The 12,283-nt window shown below is 40.0% G+C and overlaps 1 protein-coding gene across 1 annotated transcript in view; it reads left to right on the forward strand.

Moving 5' to 3' along the window:
• Positions 1 to 12,283, forward strand: part of Sema5a (semaphorin 5A) — a 433,461-nt gene that overhangs the window by 266,083 nt on the left and 155,095 nt on the right. Inside the window, exon 6 of the mRNA XM_028767632.1 lies at positions 9,244 to 9,306. Within this exon, the coding sequence (XP_028623465.1) occupies positions 9,244 to 9,306 (63 nt within the window). The remainder of the gene's footprint in view (positions 1 to 9,243; positions 9,307 to 12,283) is intronic.

Genomic DNA, 12,283 nt, shown 5'->3' on the forward strand with positions numbered 1-12,283 from the left:
GTTGAATAATGAATTCTTCTGGGTGGCTCACTGAGCATAAAATATTTCCCCAGTAAAGACACATAATTTTGTCTTTATAAGTGGTCTGGCAAATGTAGAGTGCCCACTCTATCCCCGATTTCCAGAGGAAAATTAATGAGATCTCAAGAACTGTTTGTTTTCCTGAAGCCAATGTCAGAAGAAAAAAAGCAAAGAAAGAAAACTATAAAAGATTCACAGAAAAGCTGGAAACAAACCCCCATATATTTGCATCGATATTGGCTATTGATCTGAGAGTTCACACCAGAAGCACTTTGCTAGGGTTCAGTCAGGATATTTGATAATAAAAAACTAAACTAAAATAAAAACTGGTGACTACAGCTTTGGTGACTTTACATTACAATTGAGAAATGATCACACAAAATGAAAGATGAGACAGGCTTCCTGAAAACTTAAGACATTCTAATAACATCAATAAAATGAAAGGCGAGGACAAACAAAGGCACACAGGACATCTGCGTTGCCACTGTCCTCAAGCTACCTGTGCTGCTGTCCCTTCCTACAGCTGCTCCATGCTGCCTCCCAACAAGGTCCTTCAGGTCCCTTGCTAGATATAGTCCCTTTAAAGCCCTTTAACCATATGTGAATTGAATCTCATCAGGTGGGTCAAGAATTCACCCCTGTACTAGGTCAAGCTGGTTTATTTCTACTTACTTTCTTAACGATGTTAGCTTATGATTGCCTTTCCTCCTCAGATTGGTGAAAGGAAGTGATGTCTCAGACCATGCGACTTCACCACTGTGAAAAACCACTGTAATTCAAGCTTTGTTGTACTTATACCTAAGGGTACTTATATGCCACTCTGGGAAATTTTAAAAAAAGTTTTAGAAGGCCTAATAAATGTCCTTTAAAGAATTCAAATAATCTTAGGTGATTCATGATGTTTGATAGTTTCCACAGCTTAATCCTTTCAGGATACCTCTATAGATGCACAATAAATATTATTTCAAAAGGAAAACCATGATTTTCATTTGCTAGTGTCTAGCAAAGACCGTATTTTCACTATCTGAAACAAAGGGCAGAATTAAATGTTTTTAAGGAATCACATTTGGCAACTATGAACGTAAGCAGAACATTCCTGGTACTCACCAACCACTATGATGTCAGCACTTTTATCCCAAGCTTGATGGAGCTCCCATGGGGTCCTGTAATACTAATACTTTCAGGAACTCCTGAATAAAACTACTCATTTCTTTTAGTAATTGGGATTTCACTAAATTTAGGCTTACAGAATGGACAAGACTGAATTTCAAGACAGATTTACTTGAATTCATAGGAATAATTTATTTGAAACTCTGGAGGCAAGAGTATTTCTAAGAGCCACCACTGTGACCACCCTTTCCTTCACGTATGGCTTTCTTTAACGGAGAGAGTTCTGAAGTACAGCACCTGTTGGATGTCTCTATGCTGGCCCCCATAATTTCAGGTTCTGTATGAGACGGAGTTCTTGACATGGAGGTGGTGACGAATTATATTTATTCCCAGCATCACCACAGCATGTTCACACCTGCTGAGGAGTGAGTCTGTGGGACTTACCCAGTCTCACTCAATGCTTCCATCCCCTGGTCCAGTCTTCATACTTGGAGTGGCTCAGTCACAAGAAGCATCTATTTCCCCAAAGCCCTGGTATAACATTTGTGCTTCCAGAGATCCAGATATCAAGAAGTTTCAGAGTTGTCAGCACTAGTGTATGACTTGTACAAAAATTTAAACATAGGCATACCTCCCTTGCTTTGCTGTTGCAACATCTGGGTGCCTTTGTTTATTGTACAGCCTGGGGGAATGAAAGCCAGTATCGTCTCAGATCTCACCCATACATAAGTGATATTCAAAGATAGCCTTATTTCCGGCTCCTTAAAGGGTATGCATGTGTATGTTTTCAGGAGTAGAAACCAAAACAAAGCAATCAGGTAAGTAGATCGTGCAAGCACCATGACAAGTGACTGCTATTTTAGCCTCACACTTTCCTAAAGATTTATTGTAACACAGTACTGACAGTCCACCCACGGCCTAGCTTTACTCTCATCCTTTTTCTAAGAGTGGTTTACAACACCAGTGAAATAATATAGTTACTGCTCTATCATTTTGAGAATCTCTGTTACAGATGATCCCTTCCCCCTCTTCATAAGGCAGGTCCTGTGTACTTCTTGTCCAAAGTCAGGAGGAGCTGTATTGGTGGCCATATGTGATGAATTCAGTCAACTAGCTCCCAGGTTACATTTCCCATGTGCCTCTTCTCCAAAGGTGGAGCTGGTGAGATGGTCTGGAGCCAGCTTTGTCACTGGTGTAGAACATTCCATATTCATCATATTCATTTTTCTAGCAACTATGTGGTGCTTGCTAATTGTGTGTGTGTGTGTGTTGTTGTTGTTGTTGCTGTTGTTGTTGTTGTTGTTTTGCTCTAGGTAATAAGTAAGTGAACTGGGCATCTCAGCCTCCTAACCAAGCACAGATTGCTTTTTGGAGGACAGGAAAGACAGGTTGATACTTTTGTCTTTGGGATTTAGGGCTTGTTGGTTTTTTTTATTTTCTCCAGTGAAGCAAAGGTCTAACTTGCTGCACAATTTATTACTACTAAAGTAAATCCCCATCCTAGACAGAAGTTTACACATGTTTATGATTATAAAGAGTTGGCCATAAGTTTTCAAGAGGCATAGGCCATGGCTATATGGGCTCCCTGAGAAGGCAATTCCAGAAAGTGAGGTCAGGTAGTCCACAGGCTACAGCCAGGCTGTCGGGCTGCTTTCAATGCTATGCTAAGAACCATAAGCCACCTGGAGTAGAATGGAAAGAGGCAGTATGAAAGATGATAGAATGTTCTGGATATTTTGGGTTCTATTGCTGTTGGAATGTGGATAGCAATGATGGGGTCTCACATCTACAAAGAAATAGACCTCAGTCTGTGTTTGAGTTCTTGAAACCAGCCTAGATTTTGTAGGTCACACCCTGGCCAGGCAATTGTTGCATTAGATGAATCACGGGCTGCTTAAAATCAATACTTGTTCTCTGAGTAGGTCCAGAGTTTTAAAAATGAATACCTTTTATGACATGTGAATCAATGGATTTTGTGATTAATATATACTGAATGCCAATAGCTCTGACCTTAGACATGCACAAATTTGTATGCTTCAGGTATGTATTTTTCTGAAATCACAGCCAAGAGAAACAAACCACATGAGTCAAATAACCAAGAAGCACTTAACTTGACAGTATTAGTAGCAGGACAGGGTAGGCTCAAATCCAAGCCATGAAATTTCAGTGTTACTGAACCACCTGAAATCAGTGAGACTTTGGCAAATACCCACACAATACCTTCATCCAAAATCTTATAGTAATTGTACTTATCACATAGATTACAGACAGCTAAGTAAGATAAATGTGTAAAGTCCCCCTTCTATTGCAGCTAGTGCATCCAAGTTCAAAGAATTGTCATGTTTTGCATTAGACTTGGGAACTACTTTCACCCAGAGCAATGGCCCTTATTGGTGTATCATTGTCAGTCCAAATGTGACATGATACTGGGTTTACTATTAGTCACCCCAGTCAAAACCACCACGAATCTCAAATTGTTGCCTTATTTGGAAATAAATCTTGCACATGTACTATAATTAGTATGAAGTTGTCATTATTCGTTTGTGTTGGGCTCTGATCCAGTGGCTAGTGACCTTACAAGAAGAGGGAATTTTGTTTCAAATACAGAAGACCATGTGTTATCTGAGGATTGTTGTAAGTGCAAGCCAAGGAATACCAAAGACCTTTTCAATGCTAAAAGCTAGGATGGTGGCCTAGACAGAGCACCCCATTACTGCCCTGATTTAAGACGCTCAGCCTCCAAATCTGTGAGGACAAATTTATTTTGTTAAAATCACACAGCTTGCCATACAGCCTGCAGAAAACTACAGCGTTATCTATACTAATTAAGAAAACAAATACACAAAGAACATGTAACGTGTTTGGAGCCATTATGTATTTATCCAAGTGGCTTTGATTTGGTATTATGTGAAAAACAATAAAGCTCTCAATATCTACTGGTTTAAAATATTTTAATACATGCAAGAGCTCTGAGAATAAGATATATCACTGACTTGCATATTGATGTTAGTTCAGCAAGAATTAAAAAACAAGATATTAGGGTGTTTTTTGTAAAAAGAGATTTGTAAGAAGATAGTAGTAAAATTAGTTCCATTCCAGCCTCATGATTTTTGAGGAACTGCCCATGGGAAACAACTGGAGTCTCTGTTTGACATAATCAGGAAGGCAAGTATGCTATGGATTCTTTTGAAAACAATCGCATTCTACGTAAGACATAAAGACAATGTTGAACATTGGACAGCTCTCCCAAAATGAATAAAACATTTTACCTCTGCACAATTAGATTTATATCACTCTGGAACAGACATAACTGCCAAATAAAAGTAAGTAGTGAAGACAACCATATTCAAGGTTGGCTAGAATGTTGATCTACTCAGACACTGCGAAATCCACACTAGTTTCAAGTTTCATTTGAGTTTTGCTTGTTTTGAACAAAGGTATGGCCCCCACAGTCCCAGACAATTTGTTTATAATGGTGACAACAATGTAACACTCTCCAGTGTGTCACGGAAATACATGACATAAGAATTTGAATGCAAACATATGAAAACCTCACACACCCCCACAAAGCCCTCAGGTGGTTGTTAATTTTTGGTGCTGTGTAATTAAACTAGTTTTTTTAAATGTTATCTTTTGCCAGTATCTAATTAGCAGAGCCATCTGCTGAAAGAGCAGTGGCCCATCTGCCTGAAATGTTGTACTCCTCATTGTTATGAAAAGCATCCACCACTGCTCGTCCCCATCTAATTAACTTCTCTTGCTGTGGAATGTGATAATACACAGCTTTGTTTATACACTTCCGAGAACTGTGGATTTATATGTATGGAACAAGTACATAAAAAGAGCCAATCTTTTTCTTCCCAACATCTGACTTACTCTTGAGATCACAGCTTCATTTGTCATGACTGGAGCGTGTCCCTTTGCAGAATGACGAGACGTGTTATAGTCTACTGTGAAACAACAGATTGTTTCTTACATCCCTGGGTTCCTCTAGTTCTAAAATCAGTATTCTGTTGTCCTGTATGCTTCTCTACTGATGTGACTGTAGCACTGCCACTTGCCAAAGATGGACTGAGAATACTGTAAACCCATGCAGATCACTGGACTTGAGATACACCACCATGAAGCTACTGAACCAGGAAAAGGATGCAGATGCTCTTGTGTACTCTGCTCAAGCATGCAGTAAACTCTTTTATTTAAGAGTTTGAGATAATTTTATTTCACAAATTTATTGCACACATATTATCTATCTTCTTCCATCTAGCAGGATGTAGTATACTTAGTAGCTATTTAATGAGTATTAAATGAGAAAGACATCATGTAAGAAACCACAGTGAAACTCTTAAATCTATTTAATAGCACGAAAGATATTTATGTGACTTTATAGAAAAATGGGCTACCTTTAGCAAACCTAAGTTTTTATAAATGTAGATCTTCAAGATAATTGATTCATTGAGTATCCAAGTAACCACTATTGTTGTTTTACCTTTGCTTCTGACATGTCTAATGAACATTAAACATTGAATAATAGAATATTCATGTTTCTTGTCTCTTCTGTAGTAGAAAAGACAAAAGGTAGCAAAAAGTAAAGATTTTTTTTTTTAATTTTGAGGATGTATGACTGAGTTGTACTGACACTGGAAATGTGCAAGGCCTTAGCATTTGTTTTGACTGGCAGAAGAATAGGTTAGGTGGCAGGGGCACAAACATAGTCAGACTGAATGTGAAGGCAAGTATATAGAACATTTCCTAAGTCAATTGTGGGCTTTGGTCCAAAATAATGATACACATACAAATAACCCGTTTCAGTCAGACTAGAATTAAGTGTGAGTCGAAGGTCTTTCGTCGACAAAGATGGGTCCTTACAAGAAAGGACGTAAATGAACTCCATGGGAACCTGAGCTTAAACAAAGGAGTAGAAACTTTGAGAAGCAAAATCTAATGCAAGATAATTCCACTAACCAGTTTGGTTTTCTCCTATGAAAACATGTTTTCCGTAGCTGCCAGAAGACCAACAAGGCAAAGTCTAGTTTGGTGAACAAAAAGAAAACTGAGATTATGAGATTAGTCCAGAACTCTTAATCCTCTTGTATAAATCTAGAAAAGTCTCCTGTCCAACTTCGTTTTTATATAGTTCTGCAATGCCTGCCAACCCGTGTTCCCCACTATCTTCTCTGGGTAAATCCCCACCATTAATATATAATCTCCTTTTCCCTCTCTTCACGAATAATGTGAAGTCATAGAAAGGCTAAACAGCCATGCTTTCTAATTAATCCTGGATTTGAGTCTTGTTGAAAGACTGGTGATAGAGAAGAACCCCCAGAAGCTTCCCCTCTATTTCAAAGAGAAGCATCAATGTGTCCTGTTTTACTATTGGTCTAATAGACATGTGTGAGTAGTAGCTGTTTTTTCAGTATTCGGGACAAAGTAATCAAATATTTATGAAAAACTCAGAGTCTTTATTATTATTATTATTATTATTATTATTATTTTGCTATTTCTTTTCACTCCCTGTCCTTGGCCAATATTTATCTTGAAAATACGAAGGGTACTTGAGCACCTGCTAGAATTGAGAAGCTGTTTGTTTACGACCACCACCAGCACCAGCAGCAGCAGCAGCGAGATCTAAGAACATTGATGGCATTTGATTCAGATTCTCTCTTAATCCTGGGGCTCACCCTGCTGCCCAGATCTCTTATGTTTATTCAGGAGACTATCAACATTTTCCCTTTTTTCCATTTGTCTCAGGTTTCCTACTTGGTAGACAAGGGCTCCATCCTCAGCTCTCAGTTTGACGTCCCATCAGGTCACTCATCCTAAGCATGATTCCTCTCCAGCTCAGGCAGGCTTGAAACTCATCATCCTTCTTGTCAGACATACATCAACATATATGTCTTGTGTGTCTCCATGTATGAGATGTATGTAGGTCCCTCCCCCGCTGTGTGTGTGTATGTGTGTGTATGCCAGAGATAGAGAAACAAAGAGAGACAGAGAAGGTGGAGAGAGAGAGAGAGAGAGAGAGAGAGAGAGAGAGAGAGAGAGAGAGAGAGAGAGCATCCTTGGGCATAGTTTTTCTGAGTGGGTCATTGAACAGAAAGAGGGTTCTGGTTATACAGCTATGAGCACTTCTGTATGGTGAAACACTTCAGCAGAGGAGGTCTTTATCTTGGTGGGTCTTATTTCCTTTTCAACATGCTTTCTACCTTGCCTGGAACTTCCTGGTGAGGCTAGACCACCTGGCAGTCAAGCAGTCCTGCCTGATGCCAGCTCCTCAGAACTGGGACTGTAAGCAAGCACCCTCACCCCTGGCTTCTGAAACAGTGCTGAAGCCCCTGCCCCTCTGCGCTGCTTTCATACCAAGCACTCTACTAACATAGCACTCTCCATTCCCCAACATTTTATTTTAACATCACCAACTCAACAAGAGCCATAGAGAGCACCCCCTCTGCTGAGGTGTTTCTCCATACAGATGTGCTCATAGCTGGATAACGAGAACCCCTCTTTGTATTCAAGGACATCAATCCCTTTGGTAATATAAGCTTAAATTCGTAATGAGTTCTTTGTTGCTAAAGGAATGTACCAGCTCATTGATTTTGTTTTATATTTAAACAAGAGCAAAGATGCAACAGAGATTTTTCTATAAACAGATGTAAGAAAGGAGCATATTAAAAGTCACACAGGGGTAACTGAGTTGATTTTGATTTTTGGAATCTGCACGTCACAGTGCGGTATGTACAGCTCTTATCACTGTGCTGGTATGTTCACTGTTGATGGAAATATTTGTCATGCTGGATGGACTCCAAGGCAGTCCTTTCATGAGACACGGATTAGCTACACTTTCACTGCCCCCACTGCACACTGACCCAGAAAAGGATCTCAGATTTAACACACGCTCTTATCCGAGGTCTTCGATACTGGCTATATGATTCCACACGATCATAATAAACAGTCACACCACAGCTCCTGTTGGAGGAGCACCAAGGGGGTTCTGTGTGGATTACTTTCTCATAGTCTCATATTCATTGAGAAGGATAAGCCATCCTGCACACAGTTGTTATGACTACCTTTGTTGGGTATCAGTGTTTGGGAACAGCAGTCTGACCTTATATTCTCCTAGATTTTGGAGAATTGAGAAACAATTCTTCCTGGCAGTTGGTGGAGGCCAGTATTTTCCTGCATGTTATTTGACTTTGGTTTATATTGGGTTGAGTGTAGTTTCTTCTTTGACATTTTATGACCTAAAAAGATTGTTCCTCATAAGTTTTCCTGAAAAATAACTTCTCTGGTCCATAACCGAATCTTCAGAAATCTAATTTTAACAGCTAGAAAAAAATTATAACAAGAAGATATGAAAAAATACAGAGCCTTCCAACGTAAAAGTCTACATAGCACAAAAATAGAAGAAAAGAACAATAATTTAATCTTTGAACTGTTGTTAAGTGACTCATAAACTTAAGTTGTAAATCACCTCTGTCTTCAAAACCATCATTATCATCTTCAGTCTCACAGTTCTCTTTGTGACTAGATGTGTTAATCCACCAGACAACTTGACCAGCATGGGTTAGATTGGAAAAGTTTGTGAAGTATTAAACATCATGATTTTAAATAGAGCTAGTTGCGGCAATGTGGAGATTGAAAACCAGTGTTCTGCGTGTGAACCAATCATACCCTGACTGGCATATATACAAGTACTGAGATAGCTAGGATATGCTGAGTTATCCCTGGCACTATCCATGAGTGTTGATGCTGCATGACACACTGTGCGCTAAGCTCTGTGGCTTGGAATGATTCAGGTGACTCTGTTTCATGGTCTCCTTTGCTGAGAGCTTATCCTTGTTTCCCATAAGTAATCAATCTTGTTTCCCAGTAACTGTGTCTAAAGGTACTGCTAGTTTGACTATGAAGCAGACTCTAAGAAGGCAACTCTCAAATGTCTTAATTTGAAAGTCGAATGTAAGCCCATGACTTGATGCCTTGTGCTTGGTATTAATTTTATGCCGGACTGAAGGAGCTGGCACAAGGGTGAGCTGATGTGATCTAATCTAGCCACCACGACCCTCTTATTTCTATACCTGTCCTGAAAGCCCTAACTTTTGTTTGATCTCTTTGCAGGCTGTGGAGTGGGAGTGTGATGACGCTACCAAGAAGGCCTGTTACAGCAAGGGCAAATCGAAGGTAAGGACAGAGCAGTGTACAGATCCCCCACCATGCACTGAGGATTGATATCATATCTGGTTCCCTGCAAAGTGAGGTGTATGTGAAGAGGATATGTTTCATATTTCAAAATTCAGTGGAAATGAGTCACAATAAACAGGCATTTCACAGAGGGACAGAAAGCAAGCTGAGACCTAACTTGTACTTTGAACCACTATATAAGATTCAAAATGAACTGTAACATTGTTAGAAAATATAGACAGTTATTTTCAACTAGTATTTAATATGCCTCTTCTGTATTTTGTAGTTAACTACAGAAAGTAGTTGAATACTTGTATTATCTTGTGTTTTGCAGCACCAGGAGTGTAGGGCCTTGTATATACCAAACAAATATTGGGCATTTGCTCAATAAATCATTGCATCAAAATTACGGGAGGTATATTCTTGATGGTCTGCTCTGTCTCCATCAGAGCTCAAGTCTACATTCCCAAACTCTCATGCACAGAGCACTGAGAGTTGAAGATGGGCGTCCACTCCCATGTTCACATGCAGACCTCTCACACAACTAGCGTTTGGTAACATGCACAGAACTTTATCTTTCCAGGAACTCCGTCTGTCTTTAGAAAAAGAGTCTTTTGTTTCCTGAGGAAATTGTCCTACAGCGGTTCCACAGGTTAATTGCCTTCGTTCTGTCAGAGGCTCTACCTCTCCAGTGCTGATGGCACTTTGGTTCATGGGGAAATGTGGGTACATGCAGAGGGGCAGAGTTGCATGAGGACCGATCCAGCAAAGAGAGTGAGCGGTAGCAAGAGGTTCTCATCTGTGTGTCAATGAGTAAGATGCTTTGTCTTTTCCTCCGCTTATAGTGCTTGCTTCCTGCCCCTTAGGAGAATGGTTCTGAGATGATGAAAATCTTAGGGACAGAAGAAAAAGTAATGGTAATAAATCATAAACTTAGCCAGGGTAGAATACATGGATATAGAAAGGGAGGGAGGGAGGGAGGGAGGGCGCGAGGGAGGGAGGGAGGGAGGGAGGGAGGAAGAGAGGGATGAGAGAGAGAATTAGAAAAAGGAGGCAGAGGAGAAGGGAGACGGAGTAGTGGAAAGAATCTAGAAATTGATAGACACTGCTTATCAAAGGATATTTAATCATCAGAAAACCTCTGAGCTACATCATTAAAAATTTACCAAACTATACTAGTAGCTCCAGGTTGCAAAGAACCAGAATATGAAATACTCCCAAATAAATGGGTGTATAATGGTATAAATAAAACATACCTTACGACTCTCTAACTTGATTAGTGAGTTTTATAAACCATAGCGATGCTTGGAGATATGAGTTCTAGGTGGCCAAGGCCTCCCTGCGATGTTGAGGCTCCATACAGTGGATGTGTCATAGAACTGGTATTTATCTCCACTAGCCAGGTTTTCAGAGCATGAACCATTCTCTTATGTGACTTTTCCTGAGGAGTCATGAACCAACATCTCCCAAACCTCAGGGAGTGGGGTCATGAACCTTGGAAGCTTCCTGAATCTTGCATGTTATCATCTTCCTCTTACCAGGGAAGGTTGTTGTCCTGAGGGGATGGGCACCTTTTCCTAAAGTTCTTATAGGTTTCCCTTAAACCCTGTATCCGAAGCAATAAACTGAGGCAGGTAGGCTCCATGGGGAGGGGATAGTGATAGAGAAAGTCACTGTTCACTGGTGGACACACTGGACTTCCTTGCCATGGTTTCAGCTTTAATACAGTGCTTTGCATGGTGACACCATCACCTTCTAGAAGGCCTGGGCACTGGCTGGTAACCTAGGTAAACATTCTCTTCCTTTGGGTTGTTCCTTTTTTTCCCTCTCTTTCCTTTTTATCTTCACTTTGATTTTGGCGACTTTCTCTTACTTCTTAACTTCTGTGTCTTAGATTTGTGCCAGTAATCAGATACCTTGCAGTGGATTTTGATGACATGTCACTGAGTCTGTGTCTGTAAATGTGGATTTTGGTTTAGATTTTGTTAACCTCAGACTCTCCTCAGGACTCAGGAGAACCCTATTCTCCCCTGAGAATTCTCTCCTGTCAGTCCCCTATTTCCACGACCACTCTTCCTGGCCTGCCTGGCTCAACTCTTAGTGCACAACTTTGATGCCCCATAAGTTATCAGTCTTGTAAATCCCTGTGGTCATCTGTCTTTGCCCTGTCAAGCTTTGTTACTCATCCAGCCCTGGACCATGAGCTGTGCCAATGGTTTCTTTATGGCTCTGGTGCCTTGCTGCAGCCCTTTGGCACACAGGGTAGAAGTTAGCAATACTATATGAGTAAATTAACACAGTAAGATTACTATTCAGCTTATCACCTGCACCACTTTTCACGATGGGGAAGATGTCTTTTTGAGGGGACATCCTTTCATACAGTAGGTTTAGCAGCTTGCCTTCCTGTGCCCACAATGCCATGACAACCCAAAATAACCAAATTTGCTCCAGATGTTTTTGGAGGAATCTGTTCTTTCATTTATTCAATATATACAAATCAGAATTTTTTGCATTGTCCATTTTTTTCCTGTCCCCTGAAGTATTTTCTATTGCACCAGGAATTTATTTACATATTTAGCGCACAAACTTTCAAAAACTGCTAATAGTTAATTCTATTCTTCCTGGATCTAATTCACTATGTGGCCCTTGTGATTTAGAAAACAACATCAAGACCTGTTGAGGCACGGGTTTCTGGGTGTCTCTGCAGCATAGTCTACAAGCCTTAATCAAAGCATTCAGCTAGTTTTCATTTTCTAGTGCATTATTGCTACTTATGGAAATTGCACAACTGTACCCACCAGTCCATGTTTCACCTCCAGCTGTGACCTATGGTTAACTTTGTATTTAGAAATTAAATAAATTTGTTAGAATAGTAACATTTATGCCTAGTAGGTAATATACCCCTGATCCAATGAAGGGACGAATTGTCAATACACTAAATTAAGTTTTGCTAATACAAATCAGGAAAATGAGGAAA

Source organism: Grammomys surdaster, unplaced genomic scaffold (genome assembly GCF_004785775.1).
Source record: "Grammomys surdaster isolate TR1022 unplaced genomic scaffold, NIH_TR_1.0 174, whole genome shotgun sequence".
NCBI lineage: Eukaryota > Metazoa > Chordata > Mammalia > Rodentia > Muridae > Grammomys > Grammomys surdaster.